Source organism: Dermacentor variabilis, chromosome 7 (genome assembly GCF_050947875.1).
Source record: "Dermacentor variabilis isolate Ectoservices chromosome 7, ASM5094787v1, whole genome shotgun sequence".
Lineage (NCBI taxonomy): Eukaryota > Metazoa > Arthropoda > Arachnida > Ixodida > Ixodidae > Dermacentor > Dermacentor variabilis.
Genome location: NC_134574.1, coordinates 55,014,603 through 55,036,482, shown reverse-complemented (window position 1 = coordinate 55,036,482; position 21,880 = coordinate 55,014,603). Strand labels below are relative to the sequence as shown.

Here is a 21,880-nt window from a genome sequence, read left to right as displayed (position 1 = left end):
GTGCAGGAGGCAATCAAGGCGGTGCGAACGAGAGGTGGGAGAGGGGTACCACCCGCTAATAGAATTTTGCTTCGCATGAGGCGCTTTCAAAGCCGGCGCAGCAGCGCCGCTCTCGGTGCCGTTCTTGTCCATATGTAGCATGTGTAGGGGTATGCTAATTGTAAAGCTGCATTGAATATCGAATAGTAGATGCTTTTGAATAGTTTTCGAATAATGACCAGTTATTTTCACAATTGATACAAAAATGATGCTCACATCCTAGTATATGCAGTGTTAGCAGGTTTCTGCCATTGCATTGTACATTATGAAGCATTGTTTATTAAAAGCAGTAATGAAGCATGAAGAACAAACAAGCACTCTCTTCACATTCACAGGACTCTTTGGAGGATGCAAATGATAGCTGTATAGACAACGAGGTTAGGCTCCCTGAGGGACATAGCTTGCTCCCACTGCGCAAGTTCTCACGCCAACCTTATGCTTGATTGCACACAGCTGATGTTTTAAAATGTTCAAAAACGAATCAAGAGATACTCATGTATACAAATGGTGACTATATTTGAATGGAAGGCCAAATCGAATAGGACGCTATTTGATTTGTCAATACGAAGGTGTTCAATATTTGCGCACCCCTACCCATGCGTTAGTTACTATGGGACAGTAAACCCCATGTAATTGGATTTTTTTTGTTTACCTTGTGCATGCACACAGACACACGTGCACACAACAAAAACACATGTGTACAATGATCACAGAGGCTATGTGCATCTGCCACTTCATCTGGCAGTGTCCTGTGTGTAACCCTGCGCATTTCCTGACACAGGTCCCAGAACTTTCACCACTTTGTCAAGGTGGCCCTGACCAAGAACCCCAAGAAGAGGCCCACAGCAGAGCGGTTACTCATGGTAAGTCACGCCGCACTACAGAAGTATTGTAGTTGTGGTGCAAGCATTGCAGAGCTGGCAGAAAGTGGGAACAGAGAGTAATGAAATAATGAATTTAGTACTCCCATCTCTATTAGCAAATGCTTTGCATGAGATCAAGTTGTGGACATGCCTGAGGAACCACTTCTGTGATACCTGTCACAGGGTCAAAGTCGTCGTCACCTTGAACCGCAATCTCGATGCCCATTACCATGTCCTTTGGATGACCTGGATCAGCAGTACTAGTGACTGCATTCACCCACCTTCATCCAAATTGCTTGCAGTTCACAGTCATTTTCGTGACATGTTCACAACAGTTGTCTTGCACTTTGCAAAGCAAACATGGCACACTTCAAGCAAGTTTGTTGTTGGATTAGTTGGTGCATTGTTGCTAAATCAAAAAATGATGTGTTCTGGAGTAATCTTGACCAGTTGTGGTACATGTATGCGACATTTACTAGTGTATACAGTTGACTTCTTTTAATTCTATCCTGATGGGACCAACGAAGCTGGTCAAATTATCTGGCAGGTTGAATTAAACAAAAGGCTGAAAAAAAAGATGCCGAAACACGCCGTTGATTCAGTTGGAAGTGTTGCCTTTAAAGTTAGGTTCATCTCAATACAGCCTATATACACGCTGAAGTATATCAAGCGAGGAACAGTGCCAGTTTTCTTTAATTTAATAGCATGTGTTCTTTAATTTACACACGTACATGTGCCATCTCCGGTCACAGTGCGAGTACCGAGGTGGCTAATAAGTTTATTTGAAGGCCCTCAGAGTTTTGTTGTTTTGTTGGCTTTACACGTTCCTTTGACTTTCTAATATTGGAGTTCTTTTTTTCATTTTAGCGCCTTTGTTATTGCTAATTTTTCTGAAACACAGATTGTTTTTCTTCGTTTCTCAGTTTACGGTGCGTGCGCACGTTTATAATTAAGGAATGCGCACTAGGCCCCACTAATGGTACCACATATAAGATATGCATGGCGGGGGAAACAAGTGCTCAAATCACCACAGCAACGTCACAAACAGCACTGAATGGCTGCCAGTATGCTTATTCGGTGTCTAGGTGACTGTAGACATGACTGGAACATGTACTATGTCCCATGACAGTGGCCCCTTTCCATTGTTGGTATGCTTCACTGCAACAAATTGCATATGCTTTATTGCACAACACAACCGTATTGCATTGAAGCTGACAAGACAACTTCAAATTATTCGGTGAAGGGAAATTCTGAAATCCAAATAATGGAAGTTTGGGTCTACGGGAATGTATGGGCGCTTGCTGGGACCGTCAGTCCGGATCAAATTAACCAATATCGAATTAACCGAAGTCGGATGAATGGAAGTCTACTTACAGCAATTCACTTCAACTGCGCCATCTCTCCTATAAGTATTCTAAGGTGACACGCTTATGGCAAGGACACTCCACTTTGTGTATGCTTGGCGGTAAGCCCTTTTCACAAAATGCATTTGTGGTTCCAGACCTCGCATACTTCTGCTTTATGCTCCCACATGTATGTCGCGATGCATTTCAATTGACATCGGAACCCTTGTTCACCACTGATTACTCGTGGATGTAGTTTCACTTTTGTCTGGAATAAAGTCAGGCATGACAACTCATTGGAGCAAAGCGCATTCTGCTCAGTTGCTTAGCCGCTTAAAGTGATACCATCGAAGGCGATCGGTACAAAGCACGGCCCTAACCTCACACAAGCGTTTGCTTCATTGCCTTAGCCTCTTGCAATCATGCATTGTAATAATCTTGTGGACTGCTATGGAACCTCGATATAACAAACCCTGATGAATTAATCATTTGATGTAATGAAATGTATCTAAAATGTTTTTCATTGACATCTGCATGTAACGAGTGTATGCTTATAACGAATGTCTGACTTAACAAAGCTATGTTTCTGTAGGATGCAACTTCGTTAGGGTGACGTTTTACTATATGATCCCTGTATAAGACTGCAATGTGATACCCTATACTGCAGCCATTATTCTTAGTACTCGTTTTATTATCATGCAGAGCACTACATGTACCATTACGTAATGATGTTTGTCCATTGCCTTGTACTTTCACCTGCCATGGTGGTGCAGTGGCTACAGCATCCTGCTGCCGACAACGGGGTCGAATTTGAACTGTGGCAGAATGCAAACACGCTTATGTACGCAGATTTATGTGAGCATTAAAGAATCAAATGTGGTCAAAGTTAATGTGGGGCCCTCCACTGTACGGAGTCTCTCATAGCCGTGGAATTGCTTTGGGATCGAGTCATCAATCGAGCTTTATACTTTCCATCTTAAACCTTATTATTTTGTGCCAGCTGATGCTTATCCTGGCTTTTCTGTGTTCTCATATTCATGTAAACTTTAACTCGGCGCCCACGTAGGCCTGTAAGAAGGTGTAATGTGGAAATATGTATTGGCCCCAGTGAAGAATCCAGTTGTGATGAAGACACTGCATCTTCAGTGTTCCTATATTGCTCTCTCTCTCTCTCTTTCTGCACGGTGCAGCATCCTTTCCTCAATGGAGACCACCTGACCAAGCGGCTGGCAAGGGAACTCCTAGAGAAAGTCAACAACCCGCACAACAACTACAGTGAACTGGACCCCGACGATGATGGGGTTCGTGCTTTTCCACTTGTTCTACTCTGACCCTTTGCTTTGTAACATTGCATCAGCTATTGTGATCTCTGCGCAGTGGTGTTGTCTTAAGTGTTGATGAACAATGTGATCCACGGTCAAAAGAAACAGTTTACCAGTTAATAGAGGGAGTATAACTTGGTCAATTATTCACATTCATCCGAGAAAAGGGGTTGATGTAATCATGATTTACAGCACAAAAAGACAGAGGCAAAAAAGAAAAAAGTGTAGGCAGGAGATCAACGCTGTCTCAACTGAAGGTTTATTGAAAACACGTGCCGAATAAATATACAGGGTCGCAAAAAGAGTAAATGAGCATGTCAAAAGTGGGACGAAAAATTGTTTTCGTTTGCTTAGTGCATAAAAAATCACATGTGGGCTTTGATGATACATCTCTGTACTAATCATTGTTACAGTATTAACTGCATATTTCCTTTAACAGTTAACTGTACTGAACATGTGTAAGGCGATGTCTGTCAGATCCATCATTTTCATTGATGGGAGGTGAGCATAGCCGAAACACTTGATATCTGTGGTAACCCTGATGGTATCTTCCCGTACTAGGTGGTGTAGTGGGTCGCACTTGTTGCTAGTGAGGTTTTTCCCGAGGCAGCATTGCATTTGGTCTGCCGTGTAGAGAACCAAGCATGTAGCAACTTCACCGACATGGTCTTCCCTGATATGCTTTTTCTTACTAACAATGTTGCTGATGCCTGCTACCCATGATGCTAACGCATATATGTATGTGGTTTGGCTTGTACATTCTGGCAGTATGTTAGGATCCATTATACATGACCCTTCTGGTTGAACTGCTGGTGTGTACATTGCAACCATGCAAAGTAACAGTGAATCCAGAGAAAGCATAGAGGAAGTTGATTGCGGTGCTTAATTTAAATTAGGAAAATGGGAGGCCGGACCCGCGTGGGCTGACTTCCCCTATGCTTTTCCTGGCTTCAGTTCCTGTTACCTTGCGGCATTGTGACTAATAAAAATCGAGTTCTATAGATCTCCTTAGTCTTCTCGCTGGTGTGTACGTAGTAGTAGTACTCAAATATTTATGTGTGGCACTTCGCAGTGCGCAGGGTTGGTACAGCTCCTTGAAATCCTTGAAAACCCTTGAATTTGTAACAAAAAATCCAAGGGCCCTTAGAACTCCTTGAAAATAGATGCACTCCTTGAATTCCTTCGTAACTGGGGTTGGGGGTGACGTCTGCACGTTAAGAGTACCAAGCTTTGCATCAGCACTGTGCTGGGGACAATGTCTATTGGGAAATGATCCGATGTGTTCTCTTTTGAGAGTTTTGCTTAGCGATTGCAGTCTGGCATGTCCACAACCACTGATGACAGGCTTGTTTAAATCGCCATTGCCATCCTGGGGCTAAACAAAGTGAAATCAGGTGACCAAGCCATACCAACCTTTTTTCTTGCTGTTGTAGCTGGTTCACATTGTAGCCATCAAGGCTCCTTGTTCTGAGTACTGGGCATTAGATGTGGCTGAAGGAAAGTAAGCTTCAGCCATCTGGCTTTAATGTGACGAGTCTCTTTGGGCAATACTGGACACTACTAACCCTCAGTGAGCAAAGTGTGCGATGTGCCAGAAGGCGATTGACATCACTGCAATGGAAAAATTGACCATGAAAAGCCACCTGAAAAGCTTGAAGCGTGTGTCCTACTCAGTGGCTGCTTGGCTGTAAGAAAATGCAGATAGGAAGAAGGAAATTTTAATATTTTTTACTTCACGTACACAAATAAGCCGTGTTTCAAGCTACTACTTGAATTTCATAACGCAGCATCATTTAAGTTCCTTGAAGTTTCCATCGATTTTGAGCTGAATGTTTTGGGTGAACCCTGGGTGCACTTAGTTCAAAGGGACAATAAAAAAAAACACACAAGATCAGCTTAGGCTGATAAAGTATTCTTTGAAAACAATATTTTTATTAATTGCGAAATAATAGGTTCACTATTAGGAAAGAAAATGAAGTTGCAAGTTCTATTTTCTTAATTTTGTGCTGAAACCCTAATGCGGCTACATGAGTGTGACATGAATTTCAAAGTATCTTTTTTTTTTTCATACTGAGGCTGCATTGGCTCAGTAATAGTTCCAGAAACTTACCACGTTCGTTCCTTGACTTCTTTAGAACACAGTGTACTCAGTGTTAGCGGATAAAGAATCGAACAGGCCCGAGCAAGCGGCGTTGAAATTCGTGACATTACGGCAAGTTGGTGCGGAAGCTGCCAGGCGTCATCGTTGTCAGTCTCTGCTCCTTGCACGTTTTCTCGCTTACCGAGCCTCTTTTTGCAGTGTCACGGGGAGACTGGCCATTTCGCTATTGTGGAAGGGTAATTTACTAATACAGGTGAAATCACTTTTCTTTTTGGTGTCCTTTTAATGTAAGGTTACGGTGTGCTACTTCCATATTTCTTCCAGAAGTAATCGGAAATGCGCATCATTTTTTGGTGATCCCACACCAAGAAAGTAATTTTGCTAGTGAAAGGAATGGTGGTGCTATCAGTCACGTTGTTAAGCAGAACAGTGGGTTCACAGCTTAAGAGGAAGCTTTAGCTCGGGCCCAACTCCGACGCGGCCTATTCAAATACATGTAAAACACAAAAGCGTTTTTATGAGATAACCCTTGGACCGATTTTGATGAAATTTGTCGCATTTGAAAGAGAAAGTTAAATTCTAGTGACTGTTGGAAGCGGAATTTCGATTGAGAGCTTGAAGTTTCTTAAAACAATTTTCAAATATTTGACCGTTTGAAAAAAATAGAAGCACGAAGTTTATAAATTCATAGCTCTGCATCAAGAACCGATATCGCGGTTCTGTAAGCGGCATCCATTAGATCATTCAAAGCGGACAAATTCAATATGTCATTTTACATCTTACGTGAATTTGTTACGTTAGTTACGACGATTTTGCATAAGTTGTATTTCTCTATGATTAAATTTTTTTATATTCATGTGTAACATATCAATTTTGTCCGCTTTAGATATACTATTAGATGCAATTCACAGAATTGTATTATCATTTTTAGTGGTTAAGTTACAGAGTTGTAAACTTGATAGTTTCGTTTTTTGAAAATTTTCGATTTTTGCCAATTTTTAATAAAAAATTGACGATCTAACTCAAAAATTCAAAACCAACAGTCACTAGATATTAAGTTTGTCTTTTAAATGCAACAAACCTCGTCAAATTTGGTGCAGTGGTTGCCGAGAAAAACGAATTCTCCTTTTACATGTATTTAGATAGGAGCACTTGAGCTAAAGCTTCCTCTTAATAAAAAAATTACTTTGTTTCGGGCTGGCATCACCAAAAGTGACGCTTGCTTTCTATTTACGTTTTATGAAAAGGATGAAACAGGCAAGTACCTCACCCAGACGTCATAACAAATGAAATATATGAAATAAAATTTGAGTGTGTATGAACCAACAGTTTAACTATGACATAAGCTTCCTTATTTATGCAACATTTGGTATTACTGCAGTACCGGGAAGAATGTACTAGAAGAGTTCTATAAAAACGCATTAGGTTAACTAACGGCCTAAATTAATGGCTGCCTCCCTGTGCTTAATCATTCTGTTGTAATGAGAAAGGATTCCCTTCATGTAAGACTTCTGAGCACAGTTTATGTAAATTTCACCTCACTGCTTCTTCCCACCATAGCCGTGTCTATTTAGCAAGGCATCCGTAATAAGCAATGAATGCCTGTGATGGTATAGCTCAAGACATTCCCTATAATTTGGCTCGGAAGTTTTCGGTCATCTCAGCGGTCTTAGTATGTAGGCATTTTAGATTACTTTGACTTGTGATCTGTCATGTGCAGATACTGTACAACGTGCCACAAAGGATTGCATCCCAGCGGTCTGCAAGGACAGCGGAAAGGGCACATTCGGAACTCAACAGTGAGTTGCATGCATTTACCTTGTTCGGGCTCTCTAAGTATATAAATTTTGCGGTTATTTTTTTTTGTGTGTGTGGTTATTTAAACTACATAATTCACAGTACAGAGCACTTCAATGGGGGACGCTTAAAGTGCAGCTGAAAAACTTTTAAAAAAAGAAGTGAGCTTTCATCGAATGATTATAATTTTCCACTCCCTGACTACAAAAATCATAGTTTAACACGACAGAAGTCACCACTACTCACTCTATTTAGAAAAACAAGCCGCAGCGTCTGTGGGAGACGCCGCGCGTCAGTTGACGGGCTCTGATGGCGAAGACGATCGTGACCTCATCTTAGGTAGTGGCGAGGTGCATGATTCGAATGGAGTGCTCACGTGACCTCTGTATTGACGTCATCCTCGTGCCCCATCTTTTGCCGCTAGGCCTGGTGTGCGAGGGGAGGCGGAGCTTCAATGAAAATTTAAACAGTGATTACAGCACTGCTATGCAAATATTGCAAAAATAACTTCAGGAGTTGAATTATACTGTGGTGGCCTTCCAAATCACTGTAAACCATCCAATTCTTCCAACCTGTTCAGCTTCTCTTTAACACAAACAAAACAATGTAGAAACATTATAGACAGATAAAGCTGGAGGAAGATACAAAACTAGGAGGGAGTGTCAGTCGAACAGTTTCACCGCCTGGTCATAAAATACTGTTATGAAATGGAAGCAGGTGTGAATGTTATTCATAAATGAATGCAGCATAAGCAACACAGAATGTCAAGCTCATACGATGTGGCTTTCAATTCCCCTGTAATTGTCGTGTGAAAGCCAGATGAGACACACATTGTATGCACTGATTTTCGGAGGCTAAACAGAGTCTTGGTGCAGAGCCCACCCCTCGATCAGACGAGTTGCTTGCGGTGGTAGGCTGGAAGCCACTTGGAAGGCACATAGCTTTGTCCTCATCGCCTCCAGTTCTCTAGTCGTCGTTTTCCTAATCGCAACACGTAAGGGAACGTGCGGAGGAAAAAAAAATTCATCGACGATTACGGCAAATCCCGAATGCAAAATTTGAGCGCACCTCTATATTGTTTTCATTTTGCAATATGTTGGCTGGTGTGGACAATCTGCCTTGTTCAGCATGTTGCAAACGGAGCAAAGTGTGGTGCGAATGCGTCACTAGTCGGAAGATTGCGACAGGCAGTGGGTGACGCGTGGGCATGATTCACAGCAGAAGCCACAGAGAGAGCTCTGCTAATGAAGCGCTTCTTTTTCATATGTAGTATCGTTGGACGCGCTCGCTGCATTCTATCAATGAGCAGACGACTAATGCCACTCTGGCGCCATCTCATAGCCATCGTCACTGCAGAGCAGCACTACGCTTTCCTTCTCACGCTTTTGCCATATCCTCCCTCCTCCATTTTCCGCCTCATGCTTTCACTGTAGCCTCCCCCTCCGCTTTCCTCCTTGCGCTTTCTTCACTTTTCATCCCCCGCTGCGCTCCGCGTTCGCTCTTTCGTCCTTCGCTCTGCTCGTTCGCTTAGTTGCGCCGATGCTGCTGCCGCCAGGGTGCGCCAATGCTGAACGCAGGAACTGTGGTAGATGCCATTTCAGAATGACTTGGCATTGAAGCAATGTAACGACGCACCATATTGCCACCATCAAAACACATCATGTATGAGGCCTGCGCTGCAGCCAGGCTTCTCTGTCACACTTCTCTGTGGACACGCTGCTCTGTCTACAGCGCTGCTGCAAAGTCCATGCTTGGTGCATGTCGCAATAATATTCAGATAAGATTGTTGGAATATATACGACAGTGGTTCGATTCTGCCAAGCACCAGATAAATTTGAAAGTTTCTTTTTTTTGTTTAAGAGCAACACATACCCAGTGGGACATACCCAGTGGCACATAGCGAGCGATTAAAGATGGCATCAGAAGACGTTAGGTGCAGACAAACATACATACCACAAACTTGGCGAAGTTCCCAAAGCTCGGCAATCACATTAAAGCCATTCACAACATGGTAGGCAAATTCAGCTTCTAGCCACCTTCCATGCTGTGAAAGAACATGGTGTGGCGGACTGCCAGTTATGACATAGACATCACTAAAACTACCGTCGCCGCCTTGAAATAGCCCTGCAAATGTACGCAGGACCTATTTCCCAAGAGTCAATTCACGAGGGAGTGGCGTCAGAGGAACTAGCAGCTCGAGGCTGCGTTTTTGGTTGATCCCTATCACTGATATCACTTTCGGCTCGTGACAATTGGATAAGCCAGTGGACGCAATGCTGGTCGACGTAGTGAGCTTTGGCGCCAGGCACCACATTGTGCAGAAATGAAGCTATCCCCAAATGGACTGAGAACACAGTCCCAGACGTCATGGCTAATAGGAAATAGGATGTAAGGTATTATTACATTGCGCAAATAGCTGCTACAGAAATGATTGCGTGAGTGCAGTAACTCTGTTACCCTGGGTCCTCGCCCATTCTCGGGAGATCTCTTGTGTGGCTGCAAAATTATTTTAAAGCTTGTTCTGAAGTACTGGATATAAATTGAAAGCAAGGTATTTGAGTGTGAACCCTTGTATTTTCTTTTTTTTTCTGCAGTGGACAATGTCAGCTTTGAGCAACGAGTTTTCACAGAGCTCGGTGACTCAACAAATCAGGTGAGGCCTCCTTTTTATCTTTTATTTTGCATTAAGTTTCATTGTTATCTCAGGGTTGCTAGATAAAATTTGGCCAGGAAGGCAAAGAGTTCCCTGAGAGCAATTATTAATCTATGCATAGCCCCAAGACAAGCAGCATATTTCATCCAGAATCTCTTTAAAAACACAAGTTCCCTGAAATGAGAATGTTCTTTGTTAATTTTGTTTCTACGGATGTTTTGGGAGAGAGCTCAAGTTGCTTAAATTTAAATTTTGAGGAAAATATTTTAACACTGGTTGTCATCAATGGTTACAGCTACATTCTGTGTGCTCATTGATAGTTATAGCCTTAGGTTACTCTTCCAGTTTCTTTTGAGAGTGTATGCATTTGTTAAGTTCCATCTTTGAAATGCAATATATAAAGGAGGGGAAGAATGCACACACGGCAAACTGTCAGGTTTTGAACAAAAATAAAAGAAGAGGACTAATTCCAACTTCCCGAAACAGTGACGAGTGCCTGGAGAGTTTTGCCGGAGGCTCGACAATAAGAAGCCCAGACCCACTTATATTAGTAACTACAGTAGAATTTTGGTGATACGATCGCACCTGGTATGAATTAAGGATGATATGAATTTTTCAAAAGTCGCAGCACAATTTCATTATCTTACAATGGGCTAAATATTGAGTGTCATCTTCAGTGCCTAATGGCAATTCGAAACTTTCTATCTTTGCACCTGTAAGATCGCAAGATACGCAGTAGTTTCGCCACCTCACAGAAAAGTAAACAGATTCCCTTATGTTGTTGCGCAAATGAAGTCCTCATCTACGTCACGCAGCAGCTAGGACGCAGCAACGAAAGAAATCCTAGACAACCAGGAACACATTGAAATGCCAGCCTCGAAACATGGGGTGTGTTCAGCCTGCTGCTGTCAAAATGTGCGCAAAGCAAGTGCGCCGGCGATTCAAATTTGTATCAGTCAACGGGAGCGCTTGCTGCACGCCATGTTAAGGCACTAACGAATTGCACCGCCAGTTCTCCCTTTTCACACTCACTTTTGTTGCTTTTATTTCTGCTTGGAGACAAGCGGTGCTGCAGCTATCTGAAACTGCAGTCTTTCATGTTTATGGTGACGCCAAGATGACATTGCTGTGTCAGCGGAAAATCGCACTTGCTGGATCAGTGGCCTTGAAGCCTGATTTTTTTCCCAATTTCGGAGGCAACACTCTAAAAAAGTGAAATTTTGTCAATTTCTGCTGTGTATCCTTTCCAAGTATTTCACTTTGAAAGAAAGGAAGCTCTTAGGTTTTTGGCAAAGAAATAATAATTAAAGATTGGAAATTTTGACTAAGTCGGCTGTTTCATTGCCTCTTAATTTCCCAATTTTTTTTTTACATTTTTCCACAAATGTTGAGAGATGAATTTTTTGCTCTGTTCCAAGAGTTTTTTTATCATCGAGATCCTACTGTAGTTAGTAGTTAGTGATTAGTTGGGGGTTAAACTTCGATATAATGAACAGATTTAACAACGTAACTCTGAATTTTCTTTTGTCAGTATTACCTTGCAACAAATGTGCAGTAGAACCTTGTTGGTACAATCCTGTTATGTACAATTTCTCGGCACCAACGTTCTTGATCAAGTGCAAAAAAAATTACTTAATACAGTTGCGCATCTTTTTTACGGGTTAATTTGTTCCCGGAAAACATTATCTTTTGGCACCAACGTTAAGTAAATCGCCAAACTGCGATCATATGATATGTTTTCCACCTGCCAGATACCATGTAAACAAGAAAAGGCCCCAGGTACGCGTGATCGAGAGCAGTAGCCGCCCACCGCAGCAGCTTCCCTGCGATACTCACCCGTCCGTCTTATGTGAAAACGCTGGCGCGCACTCAATTTCCTATTCAGGTGTCAGCAAATCTCCCGGGTCATCACATGCCGCATTCCCAGCTATCGCTGCCAACCCTATTGCGATAAGCATCCTCACCTATCTGTTTCACCGTGTATGATGCCATCGGAAGCATACTGCACGCTTTTAATAGTTGATCACCCAAACGTGCTGCAATTCCGAGGCAGTGCGAAGTGGATGTCGTGTTCGCTCTGGCGGCATTGTAGGCATCATATTCCGGTGTCGCCCACCAGCTACATTTCGTCTCGGTTTCCCGCCGCCACCCTAAAATACTACGCATTACCACAGCCACTGGCTTTTATCTGGCTTTGATCCAGTGGCCGTGGCAATACGAAAACAATGTGCGTCTCGTCTCGTGTCACTCGGGCCCACCAGCTTGACGTGTGTTGGCGTTTCATGCGGCAACGATTCGATTCGCGCCGAGCGGGCACGTCAAAGGCTCCCGTCCAAATGCTCTGCATTACAAAGCTGCTGACCCAGGCCGAATGTGAGGAGCGCAAACGTAAGCTTGGCCAGAGCCTCAAAAAATACAACGCACCTCTCGGGCTTCTCAGACCTTGATAGCTCGGCACGCGTCCTCGTCTCGTGCTGCAACAATTCACACAACGCTTCTCATTACGTAGACATCAACTACAGTTCATTCTGTCCAATTTTTTATTACTTGGGATGGTGCATTTCCTCGATTAGTATATTATTTCTCGCATTTTTTTTTTCAAATTGTATGAATAAGGTTCTACTGTATTCTTATATGGTGTCAGTGTACATTGTGTCCAATCATAACAACTGGGACAAGATTACGGCTCCCAATATGGCGAGGTATGCAACCTTTTGTACGGGTTTTCTTTTTGTACTCGTCAAGTGCTGGCTGTGGCCCTCCCTCTTGCTGATGAGGCTCGTCGTATAGCTATCCTGTGACCTCGTCCCATCTTGGTTTCGTTACTACAGCTTTTGAAAGTGAACGACTCTTACCAGTGCAACGATCTGCTTATAATTAATATCAAATTTAAACAAAGTATATTTTCTTGTCAAACGTGGCTTTGTCAATAACCATGGGTCGACTGCAGTTCCACTTTAGTAAGTGGAACTGACTGCCACGGTGATGGTATAAGCGTGGTGTGGTTTTGAGCGTGGGCCGAGAGGCCATCATTTCAATTATTTTGGCATGCCCGCAGAACGCACCAGTGCATAACGGCCAGGGCAACAACCACTACGACCTGGCAACAGCGTGGATGGAGCGCGACAGCGAGACGGAGGAGATCCAACGGTCAGTGCTGCTGGCGCTCTCCTCATAGTTGTAACTGGAGAGATAGCGTTAGTTCTGTTCAGATACGCTTAGAACCCCTCCACAAGGGTAGCTCAGTGGTTGGGGCTTTCTGCTGCCAAGCTTGGGGTGGTGGATTTGTTCCTGGCTGCAACAGCCACATTCTGTTGGAGGTTCCAGTGGAGGTAAATGCGAAAATACTTGTGTATTTAGAATTACATGCATGCTAAGGAACCCCAAGTAGCCAAGAGTAACTTGAAGGCCTCTCCTTCATTGTCCCTCAGCCTTAATTGTGGCCTTTGGGCCTAAATTTAAAAGAATTATTTATAAGTGAAAGTAGCATGCAGAATGCTTGCCCAATGAAACAGGCTTGACATTCAATCTCCTAAGCAGAAGTGGAAGTTGTCAGAACACAGTTGGAAAAGATGTGGGGTCAAGATTGAGAGGCAACCACTTTTGATGGTGGCATTTTGCATGTACTAGGTAGGAATGGCTAAATTTGCAGTTGTTCAGAGGAAGCAGTTTTAAAAGCCATGAAACTCTAGTTATAGCTGTTGTATTGCTCTAGCAAACTGTAGCTCTTAGTGTTGCCTTAGCCTCATTTTGTTACACGCTTAACGTCATGGCACCGGAGGCCAGGCAATAAAAAAATAATTGTTCTGTTAAGTGCAGCTTACTTCATGTATGATATAAGCTCTTTATCAGATTGGTGCTGGGGTGTGCTCTTCATTCCACTTCTGCAAATCTTTTTCCTTAGAACTCTAAAACCAAGTTCAACAGTGTTTTCGGGAAAAAAAAAAAACTTCACAATAGCAGCAGGGCAGCGCAATAGCTGTTTTGCCACAGAGCCTGTTTTACTGCATAGTGTTTCGTCATGCACACTAATGGTACATTCGATTGGCCACCTTGGAGCACTTCAGAGCACTCCGGCAGCACACTTTAGATCAATCTAGTTCATTCAGAGTACAGCAATCCAGCGCAGAGTGCTTGGAGACACTCCTGCCTTTAAGCTGGGAGCACAATCGAGGTGCCCCTGAATTCTGGTGACGTGGCTTCTCTGATTGCTCTGGGAGCAGCTGAACATTTGACTCGTGGCAGGCATTCTCTGGTTACGATCTTGATTGGGCCTGGTTCCACTTAGCTGCAAACTGAGTCGGAGCACAGTGGGAACCAGTCGAACGTACCATTAATTCTCTGATATGTACATTGTGCTTGTTGAATGTTGTCTGTAGCCACTCGCAGCCATCGCGTAATGGACGAAGCCTGCCCATGAACGAGCTTCATTTTGACTTTCTACTGTCTTGAGCAGTGTTCTCGAGAGGGCAGAGGGTGTCACAATTCCTTTCTTTAGTGCAGCCTAGAGTTGTGCTTTGATATTGTGTTGTCATATTTCGTGCCGTCGACGTGTTGTTGCAGTGTGCTGTTGCCGTCTGTTCACTGCCTCCCTGGCTTCACGTGTTTTCCCTGCTCCACTCTTCGTCTTTCTCTGTGCTGGCCTAGCGCAGTGTGTCAAGCTGTTGTCTTTGAGTGCATCATTGATGTCAACAACATGAAGCGCACAATACCTCAGTTTCAGTGGCATGTGCCCAACATGACGGTACACCCCAGTTCCATTAATAATGGAATACTAATGCTAGTACCAACACTCTGCTTGGCATTGGCATACTGGCACCCTACACTTCTAAATACTTGAAGCCTTTCAAAGTGTAATTAAAGTTAGTTGTCGACCTCATATGCATTTCTCTTAAGATGGTGTGTCTGGCACTTTGCTGCCATGAACTCTGTGCAACACGCAGAACTCCATAGCCTTCCAGGCAGGAAAGTACTGGTCTTGCAGCATTAAAGGAAGGAAATGCAGACAAGTGATGAAAATTGGGATGGGGAAGAATTACACTCTAAAAGGTGTACAGTATTTAGGAGTGTAGTATAACTACTGATACCCATCTTGATATTTGTGTGTTAATATATCACCAAAAAGTAGCAAGTAGCAGTTAGGCAAGATATCAAGCAGTCTACTTTTACTGTAAGGGTCTTGGACTGAGATGAAAGACTGAGAACTTCTTTACTTGCACTGTTATGGAATCGAGGTCCTAATAATTAAATACTGTGCTTGTTGGATTTGGTCTTTAATGTAGCATAAGCAAACCTGCTAACAAAATGTGCCCGTACTTAACAGTCTTGAAGTTTGTGCGGGTTTTAAATGCATGCATTGCTCACAGTAGTGTGCCATGTTTTTTCGTTTCCTCTGTGTATGGCGTGAATTAATGTTCTATTCTTAACCAAAAATTCTTGTCTTGCGACAAGCGTCGTATTTTTCAGTATTGGATAGCAGGCACAAACTGATATTCAGTCGTTGGTAGACTGTCTTAGATGGACAATTTACTGCTCGGTTCATTCACTTGTCAAGCAGAAATGGAATCGGGCGTGTTCACAGAACTCTCGAGTGATACGCCAGGCAGCAGGACAAGACCCTCATTTCCATTCGGGACCTAGCTGAACAAGAACCACAGTGGTATCTCGGTCACTTCACAGCTAGGCTAGCTGTGCTCTGGCTAACGCATTGGCATTACACTTGCATCTGAAGCATGGAAAGCTACGCGATGGTCTATTGGTGCTAACTACGTCATCTTTGAGCAAAGTGGTCTGCAGGGGCATTCAGCTGGAGCCTCTTCTTCACTTTCAACTGCGCTTCTCATGAGCTGCATGCTTTATTGAAGGGCACACCAGAGAAGTATCAAGATAGACGCGTAGGTGCCCTAAAGTACCAACGTAGCCCCCTCCCTTTTCAGTGTTTAACGATGCAAATTGCATTCTTGGCATTGTCAGACCAGTTTCGTTTTGGCTATCTATCTAACCATTTTTTGGGCTCATCCTGCAGATAGTGCAGTCTGAAAATGTAGACCCATCCTGATGGTAGTGCAGTCTAAGAGCAATCGTTTAAAATTTCTGCAAATTGGTTTTCGCCTCGAAAGAATGCTATGCACACTTGCATAGTCATCGTAGAGGAGCTATGCCTGAAGTTTTACTTCCATTTTTGCATCATCTAGCAAAAGCGTGGTTTCTACTTGTTGATGTCTTTCAGGCGTATGAGTATGCCTTAAACTAGAATGAACATTGACTGTTTTGATTTAATCGTGATTTAGAACATACCGAGGGGAGGGGTCTGGTGCATTTTCTCGTGACAGTCTTCAGATTGCAAAGAAGTTGTAGTGCGAGGAGAAGTCAGGCAGGGCACAAAGTATTAAAAAAATTAAATCCAGCTGCTGGTAATGCCACCCATAAGTTTCTGCAGTAACTCGCGATTATGTAGGTTTTTGACAGCGTCTACACGATGCTCGTTAATTGTGCACTCATTGAAAAGAAAGATTGCATTGCATTTTAAATAAGCAAAAACTCAAATCAAGACTTCATGCGAATTAAAGGATCTAGAATGTAAAAATTTGTGCGATTATTAATGAACACACAGCATTGTAGGTGGCAACTGTTTGACCATGAAATGAAAAATGGGAAATGGTCCATCTTTTTTTCTTCTTCTAATAACCAATATTTCTGTTTTCTAGCTAGTGCAAGTGCAGCTTTAGAATAACAGTCTACCAGGCTAGTCTGTTCTATCTTTCTCTATAGTGTCCATTTAATAGAGCGCTTCTAGCTTTCTTCTGATAATGAATATCAAACAACCGAGGCCTTAGTCAGCTATACTACAGAATAGCTTTTCCGTGCCTCTGTTACTGCAGTGAAAATGTCCTGAGCACGCTTTTCACTTTGCAACATCTTAATGCTATACCGTGACACATGTTCTCGACACAGGGCTTGTCTGGACTTTAGTTGCTAGCTTCAAACTGCAAATTATATGTTACGTGTCGTATATGTGACCACGAATTAAAGCCATAGCCGTCTTGCTCGACCATGCTACTCGGGTCTTGCTGTGGTTTGGCTGGGGCTTGAAAACTAGGCCTGCAGGAGTAGGTAGCGCTGGCTGTGCAAATAACACTCCAGTTTCAATTTTTATTTTTTAGACTTTTTCGTATCGCTTTTTCTTTTGCATCTCGCATGTGGTCTTCCCTGTGTTCTTTCTCTTGTTATTTTGCTCTTTTCTCTTCCTTTTTGTTCACTGCAACACTTGTATAACAACTGACCGCACCTCGCCCACTTTAAAAGCATAGGGTTTGTTATAATCTTCCCTACTGACTTTGCATGGTACCGAGTGAATTTGTTGTGACAATTAAATTATTTGTGCTGGGTATTCAGAGTGCAGTGTTATATGTTGCACGCGATTAGCTAACCTATAAACCCAAATGCTGGAAGTTACCAGGCAAGGTTTGAAATCTTGATATTGCATAATCTTAGCACTGCGAGGCTGGCTTGCTGCTTTCGTGCTAGTTTTAAAGTGCATTAACCCAGCAACGCGTTTTATTTACTCCAAGCGCTCGCATCTGGCAGCATTGTCACGGTCAGCATGGACATTGTGTACTAGACGGTGTGGTGCTACACTTTAACCACAAATGCGCCGTATTTTTTGCACTTACAGTCTGCACCAAAAATGTAAGAAATCTGAATGTGACGCATGGGTGTGGGTTCCACAGATATTTTTCTCCGAGAGGCAACTCTCAGAAAAGTTCCTCGCATCACCTTGAAACGGCGTCCTGCTTCAATTGGAGGGGCAGTGAGAAAGAGGGTGACTGAATGAGCAGGAACCTAATATAATTTCTTCAGCTTCTCTTTGTGTGGACAATTGTACTGAGTTGCTTGTAGTGAACGTTTATGAAGGAACATGTTTAAGAAGCTGAGATCGTTGCCCATGCAGTTCAATAAAGGTAGGTTGGCAAGCTTAGGCTTATTCATGCAGAAAAGGTTGCCAATGTGTGATAATTTCACTGGATATTCGCAGAAGCTAGATTTTTGGTTGGTTACAGCTACATAGGAATGGAACAGATAATAAGGCTAGAGAAAGCATAGAGGAAATTAACTCTTCTCTTCACTAATTGAAGTGTAGAAATAATGAGAAAAAGGGATATGAAAGTGGGTGAAAATATAACTTGCTTCAAGTTGGAGCTTGTCGAATGCACATCTTCCGTATTACATATGTAGTGCTTTACCAATTAAGCGCTACCACCAGGGCCACCCTCTGGTGGCTGTTTTCTTGTATATTTGTATTTGTGTACAAGATTAGCCCTGGGAATGATAGCCATTACCACCCACGACCATGGCCGTGAAATAACCTCATAGTACCTATGTTAACTTGCAAGCAGGCAACTGACCGATATACCCTCGTGTGCGACGTGAAGGCATCAGAGCATTCAAAGTAAACACCCTCGCTATGCAATGTTGGTAGCTCTCTGGTTGTGGTGTCAACGGGCAGGTGCGGCCAGTTGTCACAAGTGGCCTGTACGCTTCTTTGTATTCTTTTGTTTCGAGCTTATCTTCTTGCCCTGTCTGCTCTTTATTCTCTCTCTGTTCTCCTCCTCTCTCTTTTGTTTCCCCCCCCCTCCTTGTCGTCTGCTCGGCTTCTGCGCTTGCTCGGCCGCTGGCGATGCCAATGATGGTGGCGGTGGGGATGTGGATGGCTCTGGTGACAGTGCTGGGCCGATTGCGGCTGCGGCTGCTTACGACGTGGATGACGACACTGAGGCGAAATTTTGTGCTGCCCTCAGGAGCCTGCTGGAGATTGTGGACGAGGAGCTGCGGCACAGGTACTACGTGGTCACTTATATACTACTGCCACACTATGCTGTGCTAAGCCATCCATCATCTTTTTTCTCTGCGGCATCTCACTCCTAAGACACCACCCTTTCCCTTTTCGTTTGTTTACTTTTGGCTGTCTCACAGTTATATTTACATTTCTTGTTTTTGCTTGGTTGCTCGTGAGACCACTTTGTTAACGTTGGCTTTTTTGCACATACCGTCCACCAGCCTGCCTCTGTGTACCCTCTTTGAATTCGTGGCCTCTTGGTGTCACAGTTCCTTCTGCACCCTTCCTACACCCTCCTACACCCTTTTGGGTGCAAATGTGCTGAAAGTGTGCTCTTGTGTGGCTTCTCAAATGACTTTCTTTTTACACCATTTCTGGTTTTCCTGTTGCACACCTTCTCATTCCTTTGGCATCTTGCTGCATTGTGTGGCTTCATTTAGTTTCCTTACTGTAATGGCATGTGAGTGCATGTTTCCATTTTAGACATGTTGGCATGTGCTCTTTTGTGTGTATGTGTGTGTGTAATGGTAATGATTTGTGTGTGCATTTCGTTTTGCCTCCATGCTTAATGGCATGTTGGTGTTGCATATGCCAGAAGTCTGTGTCACCATTCAACATGTTGACGATGCCTGCTGCCATTGAATTCTCGTCCTTGGTTTGCGGAGGTCAGTGTTACTGTTCATCTCATGACGGTGACCCAAGCCTGTCTCAAGTATCAGTCTTCTCCTAGGCTTTCCCGCTTACATTCTTCTACCTTTGCTGTATTCTCGGTCATCCATATGTCATGTCCCTTTGGCACTCATGTTTCTGAGCTTGTCCTTTCCTATTACTTGTTTGTTTCATTTGGTTGTCTTCACAACCCACCCTCCCCTTTGTTGGAATGTTTTCAGTGGAACTTGTTTACCCCTTCTGTATGTGTGTGTGTGTGTTAGTTGCCTTTGTTATAGTTATAAACAATTTGTGCTGCTTTATAAAGCAGAAAGTAGAGATCCTTAAATTGTACTGCTTTACTTCTATGACATCTTGCACTGAAAAAGGGAAATCTAAGTGGTTGTAATTGCTAGATGTCTTTGCAGCAAAATGTGCTGCTTCACTTAGCTACACAAAGTGCGGAGGTTTGTGTCATTCATGGGAGCAGTGAAATGCTGAAAGATGTAACGGGACTTGGGAACTTATTTAAATCATCAGTGCTATGGATTTGGGCACTGTTAGGCAGACTAACGTGTCTCTTGGCTCATGTTTATCTCATGCAATTCACTGCACAAGCTTTCCTCTTCGGATAGCAGCAACAGTGGAACTGAACTCTGCAGCAGCTTTTTATAGCTCTTACCTTGTGATGGAACTGCATGGGATGGAGCTATCCAAACCATAATATGATGGCGAAATAGCGGGGTAGCATGCTTCGGTGCTATGAAAGTTTTGGGGATGGGGCATTTTCAGTAATGTTTCTTTTTTTTTTTTTTTTTTTCATTGATGAAACCTTGCACTCGCTTTATGGATATGGACCACACAATTGCTGTTTGCATGTAATAAAGAAATCCTGACCAAGAATAATTAGTACCTTCCAGTCGGGATTTTGGACAAGCACTTCCAGAGAACATACACGGTTAAAGAACATCCCGTTGTACTAACACTAACATGCCAAAAGTGCTTACACAGCTTTACTTCTTTGCACAGAAACAGTTCATGCAACTTGCTGCCCACTAATTTGGTCTGTAATTCTTTTCATTGCTCGTGTCCACTTTCCAACTTTTGTGTTTTGTTTTATTTCATTGTCTCGCATGTTTTTTATTTCATTGAAGGATACGCGTGCACCTGTTTGCACAGTAGATAGGCAACCCTGTTTATAGCCTCTGATGGTTTCTTTTTTTCACCCACACATTCCGCACGTGTTCAGTGACCCTTGTTCCCATGTGTTCACACGTGCAGCCATGTGATACTCCATGTGCAGCTTTCCTTCATATGTTCGGTAGGGGTATGGTATGAAGTTGCTAAGGTTAGTATGACTAAGATTACATTCCAAGACAGGCACTCAATGTTAGGCATACAACAGATAAGTTTTGTCTTTGAATGTTTCAGCGCGTATTGTGTTCTTGCCAGCACTCGGTGAAACCAGTAGATACCCTGTGAGTTGTCTTGTGTCACCAATTTGTGACGGTATTGAGTATTTACTCAGCTCGGCTATTGAATCTTCAAAATAGGAATGAAACCTTATCATGACATTTAATTCATACAACTTTCATCAATGGTGCTTTCTGGCGGGTCCTCACTAGCAAAGTTAGAGTAATGATAGTTGAAGAGGCATAGTGTGTAGTATGGATGTCGGGATGGGTCATGAGATGTATGCAGGCTCTATGTCTTTTGTTCGAAAAAAGGTGCCAGCTTTCCATTTATATGTAACAGTGTCTATAAAAGTTGCAGTGCAACAGTTGGGATCAGCTTAAAGCAATTTTACTTTACTGACTTTTGACATCACTGCATTCACTGCCATCAGCTTGCATTGGATGAAGGCAGAACAAGTCACTCTCCAAGTCTTACAAACAACTATGGAACTTTCCTTTCACTCTGTATGGTTTCAGACACATTCCTTGTGGGCTTGTCTTCGCTTCCTTGCATGGGTATTCACTGCACTTCTCTCTCTCTCTCTCTTTGTTTACTAGCTTGGAGTTCTGGCATTTCTGAGTTCATGTAGTTTTTGTGGTAGTTCGTTTGACACGTCTTTGAGGTTGTGTCGTAACCTAGTTTGTGATTGGCTTTTTCTTTTTTGACATCCTCGCATAGCAGTTTAAGCAAGCTTGCAAATGAAGAGTTGCTGCTTGCTTTTGTTTTTCTCTTGCCCTACCAATCATTGTGCAACTTTGTTCACCCTGTTTTACAGACGTTTACCGAGCTTGCAAATGAAGGTTCTTTCTATTTTTGCACTTCT

General features: G+C 43.0%; 1 protein-coding gene across 10 annotated transcripts in view; it reads left to right on the top strand.

Annotated features, from left to right (window-relative positions):
* Positions 1-21,880, top strand: part of hppy (MAP4K3-like protein hppy) — a 242,874-nt gene that overhangs the window by 133,285 nt on the left and 87,709 nt on the right. For 6 of the 10 annotated variants that reach the window (XM_075698488.1, XM_075698483.1, XM_075698478.1 and 3 more), the window contains 6 exons: positions 821-902; positions 3,436-3,546; positions 7,389-7,467; positions 10,060-10,118; positions 13,177-13,268; positions 18,842-18,955. In XM_075698488.1, coding sequence (XP_075554603.1) covers positions 821-902; positions 3,436-3,546; positions 7,389-7,467; positions 10,060-10,118; positions 13,177-13,268; positions 18,842-18,955 — 537 coding nt within the window. The remainder of the gene's footprint in view (positions 1-820; positions 903-3,435; positions 3,547-7,388; positions 7,468-10,059; positions 10,119-13,176; positions 13,269-18,841; positions 18,956-21,880) is intronic. The other 4 variants (XM_075698486.1, XM_075698484.1, XM_075698487.1 and 1 more) reach the window with 2 other exon arrangements.